Raw genomic sequence first — 25,125 nt, forward strand, 5'->3', positions numbered from 1 at the left:
GCAGAGCCGGGGCAGCACACAGAGGGAACATGCACACAGCCGACTGTTATCATCATTGAACGAAAGCAGAGTACCAAACCGGTAGCCACTGACAATGGACGCTAAACTGGGAGGAGTGGTAGGTACGCTGGAGAGTAGGGATAGCATACAGAGGGACCTAAACAAATTAGAGGATTGGGCCAAAATAAATCTGATGAGGTTCAACAAGGACAAGTGCCAAGCCCTGTACTTAGGATGGAAGAATCCCATGCACTGCTCCAGACTGGGAACCAAATGGCTAGGCAGCAGTTCTGCAGAAAAGGACGTAGGGGTTACAGTGGAAAGAGAAGCTGGATATGAGTCGACAGTGTGCCTTGTTGCCATGATGGCTAATGGCATTTGGGGCTGTATAAATAGGGGCATTGCCAGCAGATCAAGGGATGTGGTCATTCCCCTCTATTAGACATTGGTGAGGCCTTGTCTGGAGTACTGTGTCCAGTTTTGGGCCCCACACTACAGCAAGAATGTGGAGAAATTGGAAAGAGTCCAGTGGAGGGCAACAAAAATGATTGGGGGGCTGGAGCACATTACTTATGAAGCGAGGCTGAGAGAACTGGGATTGTTTAGTCTGCAGAAGAGAAGAATGAGGGGGGATTTGATAGCTGCTTACAACTACCTGAAAGGGGGTTCCAAAGAGGATGGATCTAGACTGTTTTCAGTGGTACCAGATGACAGAACAAGAAGCAATGGTCTCAAGTTGCAGTGCAGGAGGTTTACGTTAGATATAAGGAAAAACTTTTTCACAAGGAGGATGGTGAAGCACTGGAATGGGTTACCTAGCGAGGTGGTGGAATCTCCTTCCTTAGACATTTTTAAGGTCAGGCTTGACAAAGCTCTGGCTGGGATGATTTAGTTGGGGGTTGGTCCACTTTGAGCAGGGGGTTGGACTAGATGACCTCCTGAAGTTCCTTCCAACCCTGATATTCTATGATTCAGTGTACTGCCCCCACCCCCAGCGCTGGCTCTGCAGCTCCATTGGCTGGGAAACACAGCCAATGGGACCTGTGTGGGCGACACCTGCGGGCGTGGGCTGTGCACATAGTGCTGAGTCGCCTGGCTGTGCCTCCACTTAGGGGCTGGATATGCCAACTGCTTCTGGGAGCCTGCCTTAGCCCTGCTGCACCACTGACTGGAAGCTGCCTGAGGTAAGCGCTGCCCAGCTGAAGCCTGCAACCCAAACCCCCTGCCCCAGGTCGGAACCCCCCGTACCCTAACTCCCTCCCAGATTCCACACTCCCACCTGCACCCCAACCGCCTGCCCCAGGTCAGAACCCCCTCCTGCACCCAAACTCCCTCACAGACCCCAACCCTCTCCCCTCAGCCCTGAGCCCCCTCCCAGAGCCTGCACCCCCTTCTGCACTCCAAACCCCTTGGCCCCAGCCAGGAGCTGCCTCCTGCACCCCAAATCCCTCAGCCCTACCCCAGAGCCTGCACCCCAGCTGGAGCCCTCACCCCCTCCCACACCCCAACCTGCAGCCCAGTGAAAGTGAGTGAGGGTGAGGAAGAGCGAGCGATGGAGGGTGGGGGGCTGGAGTAAGTGGGGTTGGGGCCTCAGGGGGGCAGGACAAGGGTGTTCCTTTTTGTGCAATTAGAAAGTTGGCAACCCTAGGTGAGTGAGGTGAAGGCAGACATTAACCCTTAACTATCTGTTTATGACAGATGCACTATAGGTGCACTTGAAATCTGTTTCCCATTTGGGAAGTTTCTGTGGGTTTCTCTGTACCTGTTGGAATTTAGCACCCTCTTTTGACTGGGGATGCAAAGAACTGGGAGTGGGGAGCTGTTTCTGATAAATACCCTACTTAGAGTTTGCCTAACAGGTGACCAGGAATACAAAGTGCTAGAGATTTTAGACCGGAGTACTCAGAATTTGGACTCCGATGCCTCTTTGCAAATACCCAAGGACAGCTGCCAAGGTACATTCTGTGCAACCTGAGCAGCGCTGTACTTTCTGCCAGGCACCGGGTACTGCAGCACAGGCTAGCACAATTCTGCACTCTTGGCTGGGTTTCTTCTTTCTCCATTTCCTTCTGACACTAAAGACCCCTGCACTGAGCAAGGGAAAGAAACGCCAGCTGCGGGAGCCTCAGAAGGAAAAGTCTAGGGTGACTTCGGAGGAGGCTCACACTGGGAGCTCTGCACTCACTACAAGGGGTCAAGGCAAAATTAGAGTAGGGCGGGGGAATTTGGTTCTAAGGGATCAGTCTATTTTTTCTGCCCACCCATCCCCCTTATTTTTAATTGCTTTAGAGAAAGAAATACAGGAAGGAAAAACTCTTGTGTGGAGAGCGAGGACAGGAACAGCTGGAGTTTTCCTTGCAAGAGGGTGGGGAGCAGGGGAGGCTGTTGTGTTAGCTGTATCCTGAGTCCTTAGAACACCTCTCCTCTTGCTCGGCAGCTTGGGCTGCACGCTGCCGTCTCAAAGGTCGCTTGTGATAAACATAGGGCCTGCCCCCTCCGCCCCACAACCTTGGCTGCTACGGCTTTGGCTGTGACGTTCAGTCTTTTCCATGCTGGAGAAGTAGTGGCGAGCAATGTGATAGACAGAGGGGGACGCTGCTGCCTTGGCTGGATCTGCTGCTACTGCAACCATGTGTCTCTCTCTCTGGCTGTGACACAGTAACAAGGAAATTGGTGGGATCTTTCTTTATCTCCACAAGGGAAAGGTGACCTGCACAAAGGTAAGCGAAAGTGAGCCGTGAATCTTCTGTTAGGAACTGGCAGTGGCGCAGTGTACCTTGAAATAAGCAGGCGGGGAAGTCAGGCTCCTCAGAAAGGCTTTTTGCAAAGGGAAGCTGAGCGAAAAGCGTGTTGCCTTTGAGCTGTCAGAAATAAATTGCATGCAGGAATTTAAAAGCTCAGCTCTCTAGTTTGAGAAGCCAAGCAGGCATGCAGCGATGTGCTGCAAAATAAAAACCAGCCACCCATGCAGCTGGGAAACGCAATCAAACTAAGTCCCATCGATCGGTTAATTAAAACGGGGCATATCCTGCAGGAGACTGGAACTGGACTGAAATGTTCCCTTTAAGATTTGTGCGGTGCAGATTACGGATATGTTTAGTTACTGAATTTGCAGAGAAGGAAGGGGATTTTAATAAGGGTGGGGGAGGGGTTGGGATGTATTCATGTTGTCATTTAATCTAACGTAGTTGTCATTTAACGAGCATATTAACCCAGCCCAGTCATCCAGTGCTGAGAGCTGCAGCCTCCCTTAGCCCTGTTGTGTTGTCTGTCCCCGGCAGGCTGGCAGCGATGGAGGAGGACATGGGCAGCATGCAGCAGAAGGCTGCTGAGCTGGAGCACATGGCTGAGGTCTTGCTCACTGGGGAGCAGTTACGGTAGGAGATGGCTCCTTCCTCCCGCACAAACATTACTACAAACTTTAAAAGGGGAAACTCCTTTGCTCTTGTATTTAAGGAAATTGCTGTTAAATGGACAGTTTTTGGTTTTCTTTTACTTCACAGAGGTGTACATCTGGATTAACTCCATTTAAATCAATGGCTCAAATTTTGCTCTCGGTTGCACAGGTGCAATCCTGTAGAGTCTGATTCTGGTCTCCCACTGGTGTAAAGCAGAAATAATTCCACTGATGTCAATGGTGTAAACCTGATGTAAGTGATAGAGGAATCAGAACTGCAACCTCTGTGAACTTGTGTGCCTCATCCTCTCTAAACCCACATTACCAGTGCACACACATACCTCTGTCAGACCTGCTAAACCACACACATTTGGGAAATGCATGGGTTTTGTATGTGCTTCAATTAGATTCTTAAAAACTCCTGCTTTCAGCCTGTCACAGCTGCTCAGCTCTGCTGTTTCAGCTAGGAATTGGGCTATATGTAAGTAGTATTGCAGGCCTGGAATAATGAGTTATCTAGCATTCCTTGCAATATTTACTGAGACTGCTACAGTCCAGGGGCAGCTTTCTATTCCATTTTGTTTGGGGTCTTCTAATTTGGTCATGGCTGTACAATCTGAAGACTCGGGGGAAGGTGACAGCAAGTCAGCAAAGAGCTTTTAAAAGGCAACCAGAAGAGGAATAATAATTAAAATCAGAATTTAATGGATTTCTGGTCCAGTGTGTCAAATATGATTGGCACTATAAAAATGATTAAGTTAGAAGGATAGAATAAACCTCCATTAAGATCCAGGTTTTTTTAGTCTTTTGGAATAATGCAGAAAGACTTGGGTCTTACACAGTCCTTTTTTTATAGTTTTTTTTTAAATTTTGGATCTGTTGACCAAATTCCTGTGCATCACACACAGCAATAAAGAAGAAAATTTGAAAGCTTCCCAATTCTCACTGTTAACATAACTTGCGATTCAGGAAATGCAGACGATTGTATGATAGTGGCATAATCAGAAAGACGTAATAGCAGCAGGCCAGAAGTTTTCTTCAGATTTTCAGCAAATAATTTAAAATGCTGATTTAACATTTTTCATTCAAAATTTTGAAAACATTGCTTGATCCGGGAGCCGTTAAGATGAGAACCAAAATTCCTTGATTTCATCTCAATTGAAATCAAATATTCAGACTAACAGTTATTATTAAGATCAGTTTGTATTTTAAAGTTGTATATCGATGGCAGTTAAACTAAGAAAATAATTAGTACTAAAGCAGAATGTTTAGGAATCATCTTCTGTTTTAAGATGCTAGTTCAGAGGACATTTTCATAGCTAGTACTGTAGTTGGTGTTTTAGGTTACTTATGCTGGCCAGACCCTCAGCTGGTTTAAATTGGTGCAGTTCCAGAGTAAGTGAAGCATTGCTGATTTGCATCAGATGAAGATCTGGCCCATGGGTTTTGGTTCTTATTTTAAACTGGTATGTATACATTTCCTTAGCAATTAGCTTAGGAATCTTAGCTTCAGCTTTTGGGGCCAAGTCTTTAAAGGTACTTAAGTGCTTAAAGAGGCAGATATGCAATAGGAGTTAGGCCAGGGGTTCTCAAACTGGAGGTCAGGACCCCTCAGGGTCATGAGGTTATTACATGGGGGGTCACAAGCTGTCAGCCTCCACCCCTGACCCCGCTTTGCCTCCAGCATTGATAATGGTGTTAACTATATAAAAAAGTGTTTTTAATTTATTTGGGGGGGTGGGGTCATCACACTCAGAGGCTTACTATGTGAAAGGGGTCACCAGTACAAAAGTTTGAGAACCACTGAGTTAGGCTCTCTTGGAAATGCCATTAGGGACCCCTGTGCACCTTTATGCACCTAAATATGTTTAAAAATCTGGCCCCTGGAGACTCGCCTCACCACTGCTGTAGAAGTTATAGTGGAGTCAGCCACCTCCCATACACCCATTATGGCCAGGGATGCTGCTGTGGTGCCCTGCCAATAGGGTTGCCAACTTCCTACTCGCACAAAACTGACCATCCTTCGCCTGCCCCCTGCTCACTCTATTCCCCGCTCCCTCTGTCACTCGCTGTCCCCACCCTCACTCACTTGCTCATTTTCACTGGGCTGGCTCGGGGTAGGGTGTGGGAGGGGGCTCCAGGCCGAGGCAGTGGCTTAGGATGCAAGAGGGGTGAGAGGTCCAGCTGAGGGTGTGAGCTCTGGGGTGGGGCCAGGGATAGGGGGGCTTAGGGTGCAGGAGTGGCTCTGGTCTGGGAGAGTGGAGCTGAGGGTACAGGGTGTGGTAAGGGGCTCTGGGCTGGAGCAGGGGTTGGGTGCAGGTGGAGGGAGGGCTCCAGCTGGGGGTGCAGGCTCTGGGGTGGGACTGGGGATGAGGGGTTTGGTGTGCAGGAGGGTGTTCTGGGCTGAGATTGATGGGTTTGAAGGGAGGGAGGGGGATCAGGTCTGAGGTGCAGGGGTGTGTGTGCAAAGTGGTCCTTCCAGGAGCTTACCCCAGGCAACTCCCAGAAGCAGCGGCAAGTTTCCCATCTGGCTGCTGCGCGGAGGCACAGTCAGGTGGTTCTGCAAGCTGCCCTGTCTGCAGGCGCTGCCTCCACCACAGCTCCGATTGGCCACAGTTCCTGGCCAATGGGAGCTGCAGGGATGGCTCTTGGGGCAGGGGCAGTGTGCAGAGTACCCTGGCTGCCCCTGTGTGTATAAGCTGGAGGGGGGACATGCTGCTTTTCCCCGGGAGCTGTGCGGCACGGAGGCTAGCGGGGAGCCTGCCAGCCCCACTTTGCAGCGCCACCAACCAGACAGTCAATAGCCTGGTCAGCAGAGCCGCCACAATCCCTTTTCGACCAGGTGTTCCAGTCAGAAACCAGGCATCTGGTCACCCTACCTGTCAATGATTTTCCCCTCAAAGGGCTTCTTAAATAAACACTGCACAGGCTTTTCTTGTCCATTCACCACCATTTCTCAGGGGTCCAAGTTTATTTACATAAATAATGCTCCAAAGTAAAACTCAGTCCCAAGACACAGTCCACCAGTTTTACGTTCTTGTCGTGTCATTTCTGGCCTTTTTCTGCCTTTTGTGTCTTTAGCGAAACCCCACAATACAGGTCTTTCTACAAAAGCCTGCTCATTCCCAGCATGCTCCAGTTCACGCCGCTACTCCCAGGACTTCCTGCCTGGGGCCTTTCCTGCTTTGGTAGGCCACTCTCAGGCCAAAGCCTCAGTTTTCTGGCTCTGGATTTCAAGGCCCCAGATATCAGTGTCTTCCCTCCAGGAGCCTTTCTGACTTCCTGCAGATTCCTGAATTTCCCTCCTGCTGACTTGGGGTCCTGCAGGAGCCCTGTAGCATCTATATAGCTGGGGCTCATTCTGTAATCAGGGCTAGCTTACCCGCAGGTTCTCCACCCTAGGGGGTAAGCCATCCTGCTATAGTAATAATATGTTACTTATTTTTACATGATGCTACCAGAGAAAATAAAGACAGTCCGTACCCCTGTAAATCAATGGGGATCCACATGGATGGAAGGATCCACTTTTGTGAATCTGATTGCAGGATTGGGGCCTAGGTTTATATCTGAATTTGTACCCCCCTCTGTCACAAATATTTGTGTCTTATTTTTTCACTATCTAGATCTTCTGGGCAACAGAATAAGTTTGTTAGCTGCACATTTTGTTTCAGAAAATAAGGGCCGCCAGTATATGGTAGCAAACAGGGTGGTAGGCAAGTTTTGGCCAATGGTATATTTGTGGTTTCCTTTTCTTTTCCCTCTAAGAGAAGTATATAAATATTAATGCTAAATAAATAACTTGCCTGATTGCCTCAAAGAGGAAGATATTACAATAAAGGTATTATAGATGTGTATAGAACAGACAAACTGGTGCTAGAAAATTAAAATACACACATATTCTGAAGAAACATACTGTGGTCAGTTTTTAGTGATGCTTACAAACATTACATAAGACCTTAGAAGTGATGATTTAGTATCTGGTGATAATGTGGATAAAATGTGTATGAGTAAGTGCTACGTACTTCAGGATCAGGAGGTAATGGTGTTAGTCTGTATCCACAAAAACAACAAGGAGTCTGGTGGCACCTTAAAGGCCATGTCTACATCTAAAATTTTGCAGCGCTGGTTGTTACAGCTGTATTAGTACAGCTGTATAGGGCCAGCGCTGCAGAGTGGCCACACTTACAGCAACCAGCGCTGCAAGCGGTGTTAGATGTGGCCACACTGCAGCGCTGTTGGGCGGCTTCAAGGGAGGTTCGGGGAACGCGAGAGCAAACCGCGGCGAAGCTGGTCTCCTTTCCCGGTTTGCTCTCTCGTTCCCCGAACCCCCGAACAAGCAGGTCTCCTTCCCTGCGGTTTGCTGGGTGGTTCGGGGAACGCGAGAGCAAACCGGGAAAGGAGACCAGCTTCGCCGCGGTTTGCTCTCGCGTTCCCCGAACAAGCAGGTCTCCTTCCCTGCGGTTTGCAGGGTGGTTCCGGGAAACGCGAGAGCAAACCGCGGCGAAGCTGGTCTCCTTTCCCGGTTTGCTCTCGCGTTCCCGGAACCACCCAGCAAACCTCAGGGAAGGAGACCTGCTTGCTCGGGGTTCGGGGAACGCGAGAGCAAACCGCGGCGAAGCTGGTCTCCTTTCCCGGTTTGCTCTCGCGTTCCCGGAACCACCCAGCAAACCTCAGGGAAGGAGACCAGCTTGCTCGGGGTTCGGGGAACGCGAGAGCAAACCGCGGCGAAGCTGGTCTCCTTTCCCGGTTTGCTCTCGCGTTCCCGGAACCACCCAGCAAACCTCAGGGAAGGAGACCTGCTTGCTCGGGGTTCGGGGAACGCGAGAGCAAACCGGGGAAGGAGACCAGCTTGATTACCAGAGGCTTCCTCAGGTATGCTGGGATACCTGCTTATTCCACGGAGGTCAAGAAAAGCGCTGGTAAGTGTCTATATTTGATTACCAGCGCTGGATCACCAGCGCTGGATCCTCTACACCCGAGACAAAACGGGAGTACGGCCAGCGCTGCAAACAGGGAGTTGCAGCGCTGGTGGTGCCCTGCAGATGTGTACACCTCCTAAGTTGCAGCGCTGTAACTCCCTCACCAGCGCTGCAACTTTCTGATGTAGACAAGCCCTGAGATTTGGCCTTACTAGAGGCAGACTATGTTAGATTCATCTGTTGGTTCACCTGAGGTGTCTCTCCCCTGCAGACTTCCTAAGACAGTTGAGAGATGGGGGGAGATTTCCATCTTTTGAACCTTCTACAGTGTGTGGGACAGGGTGCTCCAGTGTTAGTTACCCAAATAAATAATATTATGGATTTTGTTTTTTCCTTCCAAAAACCCAATGAAATTTCATCAAAGTGTTGCCTTGAAAGCATCAAAGTGGAGCACTCCAAGATCAGGGAATCTGTTCCATTACACAGTCTTATTACATAATCAGCATACTATTTTGCAAGTATTACTATACTATTTTTTTTCATACAGCCTCTGAGGCGTCTCACCCTGTTACGTTCTTCATTGCTGTACACTTATAGTATTTTTAGTAACGTTATGGTTCCATATATCTTTATTGGTGTATGGTTCGATTTCGAAAGGTGCTGGGGATCTGCAGCTCTCATTGACTGAAATGGAATTTATGAATGTTTGGCACTTCTGTAGCTCAAGCTATTAGACCTTTAAGATGCTACACCATGTGTTTTAATAATTACAGCCACCATGTAGAAAACAATTTCCTTCAGTCAGCACGGCTACAGGAAGCTACATGTGTGTAGCAAGACTGTTAAAATGCATGTATATTTATTTATGTTTTGTTTGAGAAATACCCTATGGTCAAGGAATTGAAGATCAAGTAATAATCATGCCCATGCAGTGAGGGCAAAATTAACACTGCTCAGGCAGCCTGACTTTGTCATTTTTTGTATGCTGGGCTCTTTACCCATTCTCCCACTGCAGTGTTTTTGGTGTGGGCAGTTTGAAGAGGTAGGCATATGACATGTTATCATTACCTTATTGTGGTGGTGCCCAGCAGCCCCAATCACAGACCAGGATCCCATTGTGCTCGGTGCTGCACAAATGCAGAACAAAAAATGGTCCATACACAGCTTGTCCGCAACACAGATCTCATCCCATATGTCAGCTAGCTGTCCTGCTGGACAATTGATGGCAGCTGCATGTGTCAGTATTAGGATCTCATTGAAAAGAGAGAGACTTTGAGTCTGCTGTTCCTAGGAAACTGAGGTCAGATTCTGCCTGGACTCCAACCCCGATTTGTTCACTGATTGTAGACCCATCGTTACCCTGTAGAAACAGGCACACAAGGCCTAATTAGGTGGGAGTCTGAAACAGCAGAGAGTGGGTCTGCCAGGTGTAGTACTTCAGAGGTTGTCTCATAGGTATCAGGATGGATGGGGAAGCTCTGTGCACAAAGCTCTGACAGGAACTCCCTCTGTCGGGTCCTCCTTTCACATCACCGGAGCTGGAGAACATGGTAGAGTTTTTTTGAATGGATGAGGTGAGGAGAACACCATGAAACTAGGAAGGAGGTGGATTGGCCTCCTCTCCCGGATTGGCTGAAAGTTGTTAGGGACTAGTCTGGGTATTTCCTTCTCTTGGGACGAATATCCTGGTCTCTGTAGACCCCAGTCTGTTCTGGAGTACAGAGCCCAAGCATAAATGTATAATTATGCATTTGAATAAATACTATTGTGGGGGAGACTGAGTTGCTGGAGGGCTGGTACAGGGAGTGGGAAGGCCAAAGTTAAGAGGCATCAGCAGGGCAGGATTAGTTCATGTGGTGGTTTCAAGAAGTGTACCTGAGCTTCCAGGAATTGTATACTCTATAATAGCACCCTAGAAGATTGATTGCCAAAAAAGCCTACATAAACATAACATTAGCTTGCAAAGTTAATAATGTCAGGAAATGCAACAGTTAAGATCTCTACAGAAATACTAACTTCCATATGTGCACTACCTTTTATTCATATTTTTCTTTGTAAACAAGAATATACAATATTCAAACTATCCATTTAGGCTTTTACATAGTGTATGTATTACAAATTAAACATGATCTAAATTGTATTCCTAGTTATCGCTGTGTAACCACATTTACTTCAATATGTACTGGATAACGTAGCCAAGATTATTTTGCTGTAGGGACTTTAATTTTTGCATTATTTTAAAGCTCTCCCAAAATGGTAACTGTGTAATCCTACCATCGTTTTTATGTAAATTTATTTCTTTTTGTATACGTTACTCTTTAAATATTTAGCTTCTCTCTCAAGGTCTCTGCAATTTTCTTTAAATTTAAATATTAATCAAATTCATGAGTATTTAAAATAAACTCAAGTTTTGCTACTAACTTGGGGGAGGAGGGGTTTGAACTGTGTATTGAAATCCCATATTTTCCCAAGCCCTTGAGGATAAATATCTGCAGCATGACTATGCTTATGTTCCTGCACAGTAGCAGTGGCCACAGCCAAGTGAAACTCAATTTAGATCTAAAGAAAAATAAAATATTTAAATCTAGACAGTCCTGCGCTGCCAGAAAAGTGCTATTGTGCGATATTATGGGTATAATAATATGCAATCATGTTCCTTCTTTTCTGGAAATTCTGAAACAAGGAAGAGGAATTAAATGCATGGAACCAAAGGGGAAGGGGAAAGATGACACAGACACTAAGGGTGTCAGCAGGGAGAAACACAGGAAATCCAAGGAGGTTTGAGAATTAAGAAAGATATGACTATCCAACTGTGGAAAGAGAGAGATTTATGTAAAATTAGAGAGATTTGGGATAGGAAAAGAGATGGCAACCCAGAGAGGAAAGAAGTGCTGCTTCTGTTTGGATTGGTAACTGACATAACACAGATACCTCTTACCCTCCAGTAGCTGGGAGCTCAGCACTGAGAGAGTGAGTGAAGGAAGGAAAGCAAGGATGGTTCCAACAGAGAGAAATGAAATTAGCCCTGTTCACTAAAGAGAGAAATCTCATCAGTTTAGAGCAGGGAGCAAGTTACAGTTAAAATTTGCCTCAGCAGAGACTCTACACCAGGAGAAGGCAACCTATGGCACGTGTGCCGAAGGCAGCATGCGAGCTGATTTTACTGCCCTGGTCCTGGCCACCGGTCCGGGGGGCTCTGCATTTTAATTTATTTTTAAATGAAGCTTCTTAAATATTTTTAAAATGTTATTTACTTTACATGAAACAATAGTTTAGTTATATATTAGAGACATAGAAAGAGACCTTCTAAAAACGTTAAAATGTATCGCTGGCACGCGAAACCTTAAATTAGAGTGAATAAATGAAGACTCGGCACACCACTTCTGAAAGGTTGCCAACCCCTGATCTACACAAATAACCAGTCGGAGAGTTGTGATCCAAAGTTTGGCTTTCTGTAACATGCAGCAAAGTTGTAATAGTTGAATGACTATATGAAAATAGCTGCACTAAAGGTGCAAGAGTCTTATTTACAAGACAAATCCTCTCTCCCCCACACCATACTGGACTGGCTGAGCTTGGTGAATCCACCATTTGGGGCTCAGAAAGGAAGGCAGGGTTAGAGTAATGACTGCAAAGCAGCTCTGAGGCTTCAGTCACCACTGCTGCTTTCACACCCTACTTCTCAGAGGGCAGTATCCTGTGGCTGTTTTGCCATTTGGGCCCACTAGGCCTTGCCCCTCTGCCTTACTAAGGTTCCTCATTTCCACCACAACCCGGCAGGGACAAAGAAGGAGACCTCATAGAGCTGGGTTTAGGGACGCGCAAGCCATCTGCACCACTGGATGGGCTCCCCAAATCTTATTCCTGCTGCCTCAGATGGGTCCCTCCTTGTTTGGGAATAGGTAGGATTTGGTTCTGAGAATATGGCTACACTGCAAAAAAGACCTATAGAACCATGAGGATGTCCAGTCTTAAACATAAAGCATTTTCAGACTCCAGTCCAACAGTTTTTAAAAATAAGGTTGATCTTGAAACCTAACGTGTGTTACAGCAAGATAAGTGGGCCCTAAGGTCACAATGAGCAAAGCTATTTACATACAACCAAGTCTGACATCTCTCTTAGTCAAAGTTTCTGCTGTATCTTTCTACTCTACGCTTTACAGAATATAATACAAAAGGAGGGGCAAATATTGACTTTTCCATTTCATAGGTGCTGAAAACTATGTTGTACAAACTACGCAATTGATTCATCATAGGCTCCACCTATATAAAAACACAGTTCCAAAATGTAAAATTCTTTTCAGAACTTCAAACAATATGATTTTGCAGTGACTTCTGGCCTATTTTTAACAATGCCTCATCCAGCAGGTGCATTCAGATCCTTGGCCATCCCAGTGACATCAAATGTACTTTCAAGTAACTGAAAAAGTATCTGACTAGGCCTGAAAATTAAGTACAAATAGGAAGGCTGAGTTTTAAATATCAGAAGTCTGATTCTTTTTTGATTCTTCAATGCTGTGTACCAAATCAAAGTGATAACATTTCACACTCACTTTGCACATGTGTAAATGGCTGTACAAAGTGCAAGGCAGGGGAGAATCAGGTCTTTAATATGAGACCCTTTCCTGGAATTTAAACTTCAAAAATTATGAAACTGATCACAGACTCAGGCTTTCAGGAGGTTTATGTCACATTGGTATACTTTGTACTTATATAGTGTCTTTCCCCTGAATACCTCATTAGTGTTTTAGAAGCTTCAGTTAATCATCCCAATAACTCTGGTAGGTAGGTAAGTACCATTGTCCTTATTTCACGGTTGGGAAGACCGAGGCACAGATGCTAAACCCAAAATTAAACTGTAAATTTTGGCACTTTTTATTAATGCACAAATGTAAGGAATTTTAGCCTCCTCAGGACAACATGAGGTGCTAGAATCACTCACAGTGTGGTATCCAGTGTCTGTTACTGGTAGCACTGGTAGTGAAACTTTAGCCATTACAACTCTTTCTTGTGCCTAACACAGCAATGCTGGGAATGAGGAGGTAGAAAGTCAGAGAGAAGAAATGGCATGAGAGAAGGAAACATGGTTTATTTAGCAAAATATGTTTCCGCAAATTAGCTACTCTTAAAATTGTTTCTGTCTCTACTTGAAATTGGACTATTAATTTATTATTATTAATTTGTATTGTGGTAGCATGTAGCTAGATGCTACACAAACACACAACGAAAAGATTGTCTCCGCCTCAGAGAGACTACAAGTAGAGAAGACAAGAGACAACTGTTGATACAGACAAACAAGAGAGCACAAGGAAACTCAGACAGGGCTGGTCAGCATGTTAGAGAGTGGTCTCAGCACACCTTTTGCCTGTTATCAAGTTTTTTGTAGGTATCACAGCGATGGAGAATTTTAAGAAGGGTTATGAAGGAGGCCAATGAGATATGTTTGCAAAGGTTTACCAGGAGATCCTCCTGTATGTGAGGGGCAGCATGAGAAAAAGCACAAAGATGCTTTGGCACCATTGAGCTCAGGTATGTATGTGAGTCACTATCTCCAGTGGCCAATGAGAGAGATAATAGACATGGTAGGGATAAGCTGTGAAGGGCCTTGAAAGTGAAGATGAATAGTTTATGTTTGATGGGAGGGAGAAGGGAGAGCCAGTGGAGGGGTGCAAACAGAGGGGTGACATGGTCAAAATGACTAGCCAGGAAAATTATCTTTGTTTTTGAATGGTTGTGAGCTGGGCAAATATGCATTTCTCAAGAGTAGAGAAGAGGAGAAGCCTTGAGGCATCAAATGATGAGCGTCTGGATCAGAATTTTAGGGGGTGGATGGAGAGGAAAGGCTCTTTCTCAGAGATGTTATGCAGGAAGAATCCACATGGCCCCTGGAATCCTTCACTTTATAAACAGTTTCAACATGATCAGCTTTGACATATTTACCCTTTCTGGCTATTATGTGGCTTTTACATGGTTTGTGTAAACCATTCTCTAGTTCCACATTTGTCTTGAGATCCAAGACAGTTGTTTGTTTATTTCATTTCACTGTCTCCTCTTGTTAAGACCACTGGAGCTGATGAATACTGTCACGACATTTCTATTAGTGTTCATCTCAATTTTTAACCACGTTTGCTTTGTATATGTTTACATCCGTTTTGCCTTTTTCCTCCTGCGTATAGTCTACAAAGGGAATGTATTGACAGGATTTTTTTAAAATAGCGTTTGCATATTGTATTCCTTTCTTTCTCCCTGTGTAAGTATATTTTGTCTTTAAAGGATGCAAGCACATTGGAGCAGGGACTGTGTATTCCTGGTTTTACACAGAGCCTTACACATTGCCAGTGCAGCTGTACCAGAAAAACCTAACACATAATTATAATACACATCATGGAAACAGTGAATTTTAATTTAATTAATTTAATTTAAATGACCATTACAGAATATTCAGAGGAAGCAAATTTTTAATTTGAAATGGTGTTTGCCTCAGAAACCTGATTCTAGAATTTATGCTAACCCAGTCAGGGAAGAGAAACCAATAAAATTTGTTCAAATTTAGAATATCAAATAATGTTAGTTGCTTTTGAAGAGCTGTACGCCACTGATTATTCACAGCAGTGATTCGGCAAGTATGTAGAACAATTTCAAGCAAGATCATAATAATTGTATAAATTATCCATCCAACTGATTATTACCCAAATTTGTTACAGACTGTAGAATATAATTTTATGGCATAGGAAGCAGTTTGTTGCTTCTTGACTTCTAAGGATTCAACTGAATGAACTCAGCAGCTGGCTGTGAGTAATTTAGTTTGAAGGGAGAACCTGAGCTGATATATTTGCTGCCTGGTCAGTGCAAAAAGAGAAACTTAGGTATAAAGAAACGAAAAGTAGCATTAAATCGTACACACACCAAATGCATTGTGTGGAGACATTATGAGTACAGAAGCCTGAAGAAGGAACTGACATGGAAATTGAAGTACTTTAAAAATTAGCACCATTTGGGTAACATAAAAAGAGCATTATAAAGTCATTCAGGAAAAACAGATGAGGCTAAATTATTTAGTGGATGTTTGTGACCAGAAAAATCTTTTATTTTCTCCATAATGTGAGGTAACTGCCATTCTTCTTCATCACTGTTGCCTGTTGTAAGTTGTCAAGGTGCTGAAAATGTCAAGTTAAAATTCACAGTGAAGAAAAGAAAGGGCCCAATTTTGCCCATATATAAATTTGAGCAGTAAATGGGAGCCTTGGTATGAGATATGACTCTATCATATAGTTGCCAACTTTCTAGGATTGGCCTGGAGTTTCTCAGGATCGCCATCAATCCTCCCAGTGACTGTTGAAAGCAATCCAGGAGATTTTAATAGGATATTTTAAGAAAATGACAATGTTATGTTGGAGAAAAAAAAAAACTTCTGGAATAGCTTCAGTAAGAGTTGGCAACCCTACTCTATCTGTGTAGAATGCAACTCTAGTATTGGCAACCCGTCATTTAAAAATAATGAGTCAGGCCCTAAAATTATGATCTTGGATTAAAAATCATGAGATTTTTAAAACTAAATTTTGGGGTTATTTTTATTTGCCTTCTGATTTCTCAGCCTTTAGGATGAGAGGAAGGAAGGTACAATGGTTAGGACACTAGCCACGGATTCGAGAGACAATTTTCTGCTCTGCTGCAGACTTCTTGTGTGATCTAGGGCAAGTCATTTCATTTTAGTGCCTCAGTTCTCTAGCTGTAAAATGGGATAATAGTATTTCGGTATCTCACAGAAGGGTTATAATGATAATGATTAGTGTTCAGATATTATGGTGATAGGAGCCGTGTAACTATTGTAGGAAGATAGGGTGCACTTGTTTCACATTTTCAGGCTTTTCTCTGTGACCATGAGAGTTAGAAACTTATTTATTTTAAATGAAAGCTGAGATGCTCATGCAATCACTTGATTCAAGAAGCTGGAGCTTTAAGAAAAACACCAAGGGTGAAATCCTGGTCCCATGGAAGTCAGTGGCAAAATTCTCATTAACATCCATGGGGCCAGGATTTCACCTCAGATAGTGTGAGATTCATGAAAAAAATCACGGTTAAGAAATGGAGAGTCATGAGAGCTCAGAGAAAGGCCAGAGGCGGGCTGAGAGCTTTAAGGAGGAAGAAGTGGTGAAAATTCCCTTGTTGAGCCATGGAGCCAGATCAAGATGGTGAGAGAGGAAGGGAGTCACCTGCAGACTTTCCCAGGCCAAAGAGGCCTGAAGGCTGAAAGTAGCAGATGGAGATGCCTGGCTCTCTGCACTGGAGGGCTGAAGCCAGAGAGGCCTGAAGACTGAGGAATGGTGCAGGGATGAGCCCAGTGAGATCTCCGCAAAAATTGTAACCATGCGTGGGGAGGCAACAGTGTAGAGAAACACCTCAGCTAAAGAGGAGCTGAGTTGAGGTGCGATGAGAGACACTGAAACTGTACCTGGGAACTGGAGTGAGGTCTGATAAGAGAAGCTGGAGCCTACCTGGGAACTGGAGGGAGGTCTGCTGAGAGACACTGGGAACTGGGGTGAGTTGTGTTGAGAGAGGCTGAAGCCGAACTTGGTGTTGAGATACATGTAGTATTTGGACTGGGTTGGGGACAGCAGATCTGGTTTATGGTAGTGCGACTTTTGGTAATTAATTCCCCTGCAAATAGGGCTATTTCTGTAATTTGAAGGCTGTACTGAGTTTATTTGAGGAATCAAGAGGGAAACTGAGGTGAGGCACCACCTGCAGGGTTGCCCTGAGGAGGTGCCCAGGAGGAGGCCACATGGTTGTAGCAGGGAATAAAATCATAGGATTTTTCTGTTGATTTTAGGTTTTATAGAAAATCTTTGTAAATTGATCAAAGGGGCATTTGAAAGACAAACTGCTTGAATATACTTGATGTTTGGAAAATAAGTGACTTAAGGGGATGGAGTTGCACTAAATTAAAAAATTAACAGTTTTAGAGGATTTCTTTTCATTCTCGAAAAACAACTGAAGCAGCTTAAATTGTGTAGAATAAAATACATCCATGCTAATAATAGCCTTCTTGTTGATTCCGTTTCTGTTACATTTTGGAACATCTGAGTTATATGTAAAAGGCCAGTAACTATTGTGCTCCTGGGAATTGAAGTACTAGGCAAAGAGGCAGGAAGAGGAGATTGCACAACACATTCAAGAGGAAGTAGAATAAGCACTAAGAGAGAAATTCACTCAAGCATGTAGGGCCCCTGGAAATGTCCCAAAGCTGAGGAATTCTAACAGTTCTGTGTGGGCAGTTGCCAAGTGGGTGCAAAGGAGACTGAGCATTCTTGTATTCAGAGGCTCTAGACCATCATTGCTTATGATGTGGTAGAAGTAGGGGTCATGCCTTCACCGACCACAAACCTTTGGCAGTGAATATGTAAAGTGAATTTTTTGCCCCTTCCTAGTGCAGGGACTGGAGTAGCAGCTGCAGAGGCGCCCCTTGACATGCCTACATGTTGGTGAGTAAATTCAGACCTCTCCATTGTTCCAGGCAGAAAATCCATTGTAATGATGTTCTCTTTAAGGTGATCTGAGGACCCCAACACTGTTGGATGGGACTCAGGTGCTGAGACTCAGAGTAAGGAGCAGGATGCTTGAGTTCTGCTAATAAAACAGCATTAAATCTGTGTAACTGATTATACATTTACTTCCCAAAGATAGCACACCTACTCTCTTAGCTCTCCTGTGTGTGTCCATTTCACCCAGAATGATGAGTGGCAAGGACATAGGCTTAGGGCAGATCTAGACTTAAAATGCTGCATCAGCACAGCTACACTGATGCAGCAGTGCTACCATAGTGCTTAAGTGAACATACTTCTATGCTGATAGAAGAGCTTCTCCTATTGGTACAGTTAATCCACCTTCCCGAGAGGCAGTAGCTATATTGGGAGGAGAAGCTCTCCCGTGTACACGGGGTGGGGGGTTAGGTCGGTATAACTATGTTCCTCAGGGGTGTGGATTATCCACATCCCTGAGCAATGTAGTTATACCGATGTAGGTCTGTAGTTTAGATCTGGCCATACACAAAATCTCCATTGACATTCCTGGAGAAGGAGGGCAAGTTGTTCAATAGAACGGGCAAATTTTTCTGTGTGTGCTTTTGTAAAGGAACATTTCCATTTAATTACAAGGAGTGGTGGGGAAATGCTTCCTATCTTTTGAAAGTTAGTCCACTTGTGAACATTTAACAAGATCTAATCAAGCCAGACAAAATCCTTGGTAGCTGGTTGGCAAAGGGAAGCATTCATGATTCATAAGTGGTTACTTGACAGTTGTATACACATTCATATCACTAATCTGGTGGAGGGAAAGTGCTGAGCTTGCACAAAACCCTGCCTCTTTGGGTATTTTTGTGTGTGATTTAAAATGAAAACCTTTAAGTAGGTTTGAAAACCTCAGAGTCTTACCTGGAATTTTTTATTAACACAATTTTTCTCAAAGATGAAATTTTGTGTTAGTTCCTAAGACCCTGATTCTGTGAATCCCAAGCATGTGAGTAACTTTGTGCGCTTGAGTAGTCCCTCTCAAGTTCACATGCTTATGTGCTTGCAGGATCAAGGCTTGATGAAGGAAACCCATGTAAAGCAGATAGGATTGGTTTTGTCATTTGGAAGTATTTGTGGAGAGATAAAAAGTGACTCTACCAAAAGAGAAAAGAAAAGATTTGATGCTGCAGAATCTCCTGAGTCAAATCATTGTTGCCATTTAGCATAAATGCATTTGGAAGCAATGTAGTGTAGTCTGGTACAATCAATAGCTCTCCAAGGTATTTCCCAGTTTCTTTACAGAAAGTGATTAATTTTCTTCCTTGTTATTTGGCACTTATAATGAAACATTAAGGGACATTGGCTGATCTCTTCTCTTCAGTAGGTGCGTAAGGCTTTCACAGAAAAGCATTCTGACTTGTAACGTATCAAAACACTTCTTTCATAAGCAAACATAATAGCTAAGTGAAATTTAAAAGGGCCATAACATGACTACCTAGTTTGCTGTCCCATGTTGAAATAGAATTATATAGAATTATAGAATCCTAGGACTGAAAGGGACCTTGAGAGGTCATCTGGTCCAGTCCCCTGCACTCATGGCAGGACTAAGTATTATCTCTAGATTATCCCTGACAGGTGTGTGTCTAACCTGCTCTTAAAAATCTCCAATGATGGAGATTCCACAACCTCCCTAGGCAATTCCAGTTTATTAACTCTAACACCCTGACAGTTAGGAAGTTTTTCCTAATGTCCAACCTAAACCTCCCTTGCTGCAATTTAAGCCCATTGCTTCTTGTCCTGTCCTCAGAGGATAAGAAGAATTTTTCTCCCTCCTCCTTGTAACAACCTGTTATGTACTTGAAAACTGTTATGTCCCCTCTCAGTCTTCTCTTTTCCAGACTAAACAAACCCAGTATTTTTAATCTTCCCTCATAGGTCATATTTTCTAGACCTTTAATCATTTTTGTTGCTCTTCTCTGGACTTTCTCCAATTTGTCCACATTTTTCCTGAAATGTGGCAACCAGAACTAGACACAATACTCCAGTTGAGGCCTAATCAGCATGGAGTAGAGCAGAAGAATTACTTCTCGTGTCTTGCTTACAACATTCCTGCTAATACATCCCAGAATGATGTTCTCTTTTTTTGCAACAGTGTTACACTATTTAGCTTGTGGTCCACTATGACTCTCAGATCCCTTTCCACAGTAGTCCTTTCTAGGCAGTCATTTCCCATTTTATATATGTGTAACTGATTGTTCCTTCCTAAGTGGAGTACTTTGCATTTGTCCATATTGACGATTTCATCCTATTTACTTCAGACCATTTTTCTAGTTTGTCCAGATCATTTTGAATTATAATGCTATCCAAAGCACTTGCAATACCTCCCAGTTTAGTATCATCCACAAACTTTATAGGTGTACTCTCTATGCCGTTATCTAAATCATTGATGAAGATATTGAACAGGACCACACCTAGAGCTGATCCCTGTGGGTCCCCACTCGTTATGCCCTTCCAGCATGACTGTGAATCACTGATGACTACTCTCTGGGAATGATTTTCCAACCAGTTATGCACCCACCTTATAGTAGCTCCATCTGGGTTGCATTTCCCTAGATTGTTTATGAGAAGGTCATGAAACATGAAATAGAGTTCTGCCTGGGTATAGAGGTAAATCTGACATAAAATAATTTAGTCTTAACTACTGTTATAATATGAATATCTTTTGACTGTTGTTACAGTCCGTGAAACTGGGTGGGAGAAATACCATTTCACCAAATTAGAGAACATGCTTCTGAAGATCTGGCTACTTCTTCCATCATTCATTTTCTGCCTAGGAGCAAGTAGCAGCAGTGGTCTTTTACCTCTTGCTCAGACAGAAGTGTATTTAAAGAGGAAGGATGGTCTTGCAATTAAGACCTGATAGGGATTCTAATCCCAGTTCTACCCCAGTTTTCCTAGGGAATTTTGGGAAAATCACTTAGGGCTAGATTATGCCTGTTCAACACAGCCCTGCTTTATGGGTAGTGTGGAGCTGCACCTTTCCACGGAGAGGCAGTGGGAGGAGACACCTTCCATCCACTCTCCTCTCCCGCTGCCTGAGGGAGTACACAGCCTGCTACACACCCTTCAGGAATGTGGCATATACACACTCACCCTCTTCCTAACTGGCTGATGTGGGAAGGACCCTGTGACAAAGAGGCCCATTAGCTGCTGACACAGAGTAGTGAACTGCTGTCAGGCCTGACAAACTCACTACACCTATCACATTGCTGTCATAGTATTTACCTATGAAGAATGTTGTGTGAGGTATCAAAAGAAAGCTTATATTAAACTGGTTATTATAAGCTTTGCACATTGTATGTGTGGGCAACAGTTAAATTGTTGTATGAATATACTAAGAATGTTTAAACCGTGTAACCAGGCACAGCTGATTAACAAGTTTGTTCAAGACAAAGGAATGTTGATTTGCCTGTCTGCCTAGCTCTCTGATATATGCAGTATTGTTGCAGCCATGTCAGTCCCAAGATATTAGAGAGAGAAGATGAGTGAGGTAATATCTTTGGTTGGACCAACTTCTGTTGGAGAGAGAGACAAGCTTTTGAGCTTACACAGAGTGTCACAGCTAAATGCGAGGTGGAACAGAATGTTTATCATAAGTAGTTACATATTTCAAGTGGACCATTCCAGGTCCACTTGAAATATGTGTTAACTACTTATGCTAAACAATCTGTTCCACCTCTTGTATTTCTCTGTGGCACTCTGAGGCTACGTCTTCACTACCCGCCGTATCGGCGGGTAGCAGTCGATTGCTCGGGGATCGATATATCGCGTCTCATCTAGACGCGATATATCGATCCCCGAATGTGCTTATATTGATTCTGGAACTCCACCAACCCCAACGGAGTTGCGGAGTCGACATGGGGAGCCGCGGACATCAATCCCGCGCCGTGAGGACGGTGAGTAATTCGATCTTAGATACTTCGACTTCAGCTACGTTATTCACGTAGCTGAAGTTGCTTATCTGAGATCGATTTTCCCCCGTAGTGTAGACCAGCCCACAGTATGTTTCCAGGTTCCAAAGAAGAGCTCTGTGTAAGCTCGAAAGCTTGTATCTTTCACCAACAGACGTTCGTCCAATAGAAGATATTACCTCCCTCACCTATCTCTTTGATGTAAATCAAGTATTGGGAAAGCCAGAACAAAATGGGAGCTGCATTTGTATATGAGGCAACGGGAAAAGCCATATCGACAGGAGTGTGTGAAAGCAGGGGAAGGCACCGAAGACAAAACCACTCTCTTTGGTGCAGGGAATTCAATTGTACCTTTCCCTTTCATGGGCTTCCTAAGTCTGGGGGAGAGGTCTAGCCCCTAAATCCATCTCTGCCTCAGTTTCCCTATATCACAGCAGTGGTGTTACACTAAATCCATCTGTGTGTGTGACATGCCCTGATACTGTGGTGAAGAACGTCACAGAAAAGTCTGTGAATAAGATTGCTCCCTATTTTTTTTAGGTGTGCATTTTAAAATTACAAGACTTTTCCTTTTATTGAACCAACTTTTATTGGTGAAAGAGACAGGGTAGTCCCATTGACTTCAACTGACCTACTTCTGTGCTTGAAGTTCAGCATGTGTGTGAATGCTTTGCTGGATCAGGGCCTAAATATCTTGTCTGTGTTTTTGTTAATAAGGGGCCAAATTCATTCCAAGTGTAACTTAGTTGAATTTGTTGGTGTTATACCAGGGCAGACTCTGCCCTGTGCTGGCTGAACTGAATTTGATTATCTACTCTGTTACATCAGTTTAATAAAATCAGTGAAGTTACACCAGAATAAAATTGGTGTAATGGAGTGAGGAATCAGGCCCTTGTATTCTTCATCTGAATCTCTGCTTCTTTTCATATGCTGGACTAGAAAGACACACTTTCTGTGGTTTATCTTTTCTTTTTTCAACAGTAATTCTTAACAGACTTCTTAATTTGTAACCAGTCAATGGCTTCAGCTCTTTGAGGCTAAGCGTGACTGAGTGACACAGAATTTTTTTTTTCTCTTTGCACACCTGGCACAGAATAGCTGAAAAAATGCTCTGAAGAGTTGGCTGTGTATCTTGGCACCTTCATCCCACATTGCAGACACAGCTACCTACATAAATTAGAGACAGGCATGGTGTGCAGAACTGATTTCAGAAGATGCTTTAAAGACAACCTTTATTTCAGGGGACAGAATTTTCTCCCTTGCCACACATACTACCAGAAATATCTTCGTCCAGTTTCTAGTGTAGCTCACTGGTTTCAAGACTGTTCTAGCTGCTATGAATATTGGGTATCAGAACTACATAGTCTCATAGCTGAGGCATAAATAGAAAGAGGAACGTGTAGCTGGAAAGTGTCAGTGGTTAGTTGCTGAGAATTGGCAGGCCTGTGTGGAAATGCTTGTCCTAGGCGATAAGCATTGCATTTCCAGAATACCTTTACCTAGGCCTCTGTGTGCAATGTTTATATTTTCACTGAATTAACATTTTTTTGGCTGGGAAGAGAGAGAGAGTAAGGGTTTAAATCTAGAATAAAACTATAATATTTAGGTTTTGCTTCTATCTGGAGAGGGGCAGTTTTGTCTTTCATTGGGGCTCTTTAGGAGCAGTGGTGCAAGTGGAATCCATTTCTTACCAGTACGAGGGGGGCAGCAGCTAATGGGGGCATGTGACCTCCTCACATGACCCTCCACGTGACTCCTCCCAACCCCAGCCTGGAGCCCCCATGCTCTCCCCATCCCCTCCCCATGATCCAGCCCCCGGGGGGCTCTGTCCTCCTCCTGTTGCACTGGAGACTTCAGAACCGCAGCAGTGAAAGGAGCAGAACATGGGCCTGCTGGGCACCCCAGGCCAGCCGCTCCTCTGGAGTGGCTCTACCGCACCAGCCCTTTTATGCAGGGTCTCCTCCGTTTGTACAGCAGCCCTGCCAGCGAACAGGGCTGGGGGTGGGGGCAAGGCTGGGGGCAGTACAGTGGCGCCGGAGGAGCTGCTGGCGTGGGGCTGCCTGGTGGCCCCATGTTCTGCTCCTCCTGTGTCTTTCTGTTATGCGGTACCAGCTATAAATACCTAGCTGGTAAGGCGTACTGTACCACCCTACTTGCACTGCTGTTTAGGGGTCACTGAGGGAGGGTGCTGACCCAGTGTCTCTGGCTGTCCTTGCTACAACCTCTCTTCTCTTCTTGTCCAGCACTTCCCACTATTTGGGCAGCTCTGTTCCCAAAACCCAGCCATCTCTGGCAGAAAAGAGGTTGTGGCCCTGCTTTACTCCAATGCAACCTCTTTGCTTGTTAGATGTTCTAGCAGTCTGAAACCTGCAGTGGGTTTTATGACAGGAGAAGCTGGTGCAATCCCACAGCAAAGCTGATCCACCCAGTATTTATCTGTTAATTTCAAAGGAAGAGATTGTGGTGTTATGTGGTGCCAATTTTAAGTTTACAAAAACATATAAAGAGTTAAATGATGAATAATGAATAATCCCTTCCCCTCCTTGTGTCCTCACTTTTCTGTCAAGTCCATCTTTTGAATCTCATCCTGAAAACACTTGCTAGCATGAGTAGTCACATAGAAACCAATGGGACTATTCACTGTAGTAAGCACTACACAAAGCAGTAAGTGTTTGCAGGGGTTTGCAGGTGTGGATTTTAAGCTCTTCTGGGGCAGGAACCTTTTCTGTGCCGTTTCTGTGAAGCTCCTAGCTAGCACATTGGTGAACACTAGGAGATAATTAATAATTATTAAGAGACTCAGCTGTAAACTGTTCATTCACTGGGGGTTTTGCTGTTTAAAAAGTTTGCAGTTCTATGGCCACACACAGGTCTTACACTATGTGATGGCATATCTGCAAAAGAGGCCTGATCTGGTGAAAATGAAGTGGGGTCAGAATGATACAAAACTTTCTCATATGCTTTTGTCTGAAATAAGCATATCAGAACCAAACTGTATAATGCCAGAGCTTTGCTGGGATAGGTGTAGTGACTGTGTAGGAAGTGCTACGCTGACAACATAGGAAGTGCTGGAGGACCAGTTACCAGTCGTTTCGTGTCATAAACAGATAGCTAAGGGTTAATGTCTCTTTCACCTGAAGCACCTGACCAGAGGACCAATCAGGAAACTGGATTTTTTCAACTCTGGGTGGAGGGAAGTTGGTGTCTGAGTCTTTTGTCTGTCTGCCTGCTCTCTCTGAGCTTTGGAGAAGCAGTTTCTACTTTCTAGTCTTCTGTTTCTAAGTGTAAGGACAAAGAGATCAGATAGTAAGTTATATGGTTTCTTTTCT

The 25,125-nt window shown here is 44.3% G+C and overlaps 1 protein-coding gene across 5 annotated transcripts in view; it reads left to right on the top strand.

Moving 5' to 3' along the window:
- The first annotated feature begins 2,094 nt into the window (after positions 1-2,094).
- DEPTOR (DEP domain containing MTOR interacting protein) overlaps positions 2,095-25,125 on the top strand; it is a 109,385-nt gene continuing 86,354 nt past the window's right edge. For 2 of the 5 annotated variants that reach the window (XR_007772646.1, XR_007772647.1), the window contains exons 1-2: positions 2,095-2,720; positions 3,282-3,377. Coding sequence is in view for 2 of the 5 variants with exons in the window: in XM_050941090.1 (XP_050797047.1) it covers positions 3,292-3,377 (86 nt within the window). In the remaining 3 variants the exon portion in view is untranslated. The remainder of the gene's footprint in view (positions 2,721-3,281; positions 3,378-25,125) is intronic. The other 3 variants (XR_007772648.1, XM_050941091.1, XM_050941090.1) reach the window with 2 other exon arrangements.

The sequence above is a fragment of the Gopherus flavomarginatus genome, chromosome 2, assembly GCF_025201925.1.
Source record: "Gopherus flavomarginatus isolate rGopFla2 chromosome 2, rGopFla2.mat.asm, whole genome shotgun sequence".
NCBI lineage: Eukaryota > Metazoa > Chordata > Testudines > Testudinidae > Gopherus > Gopherus flavomarginatus.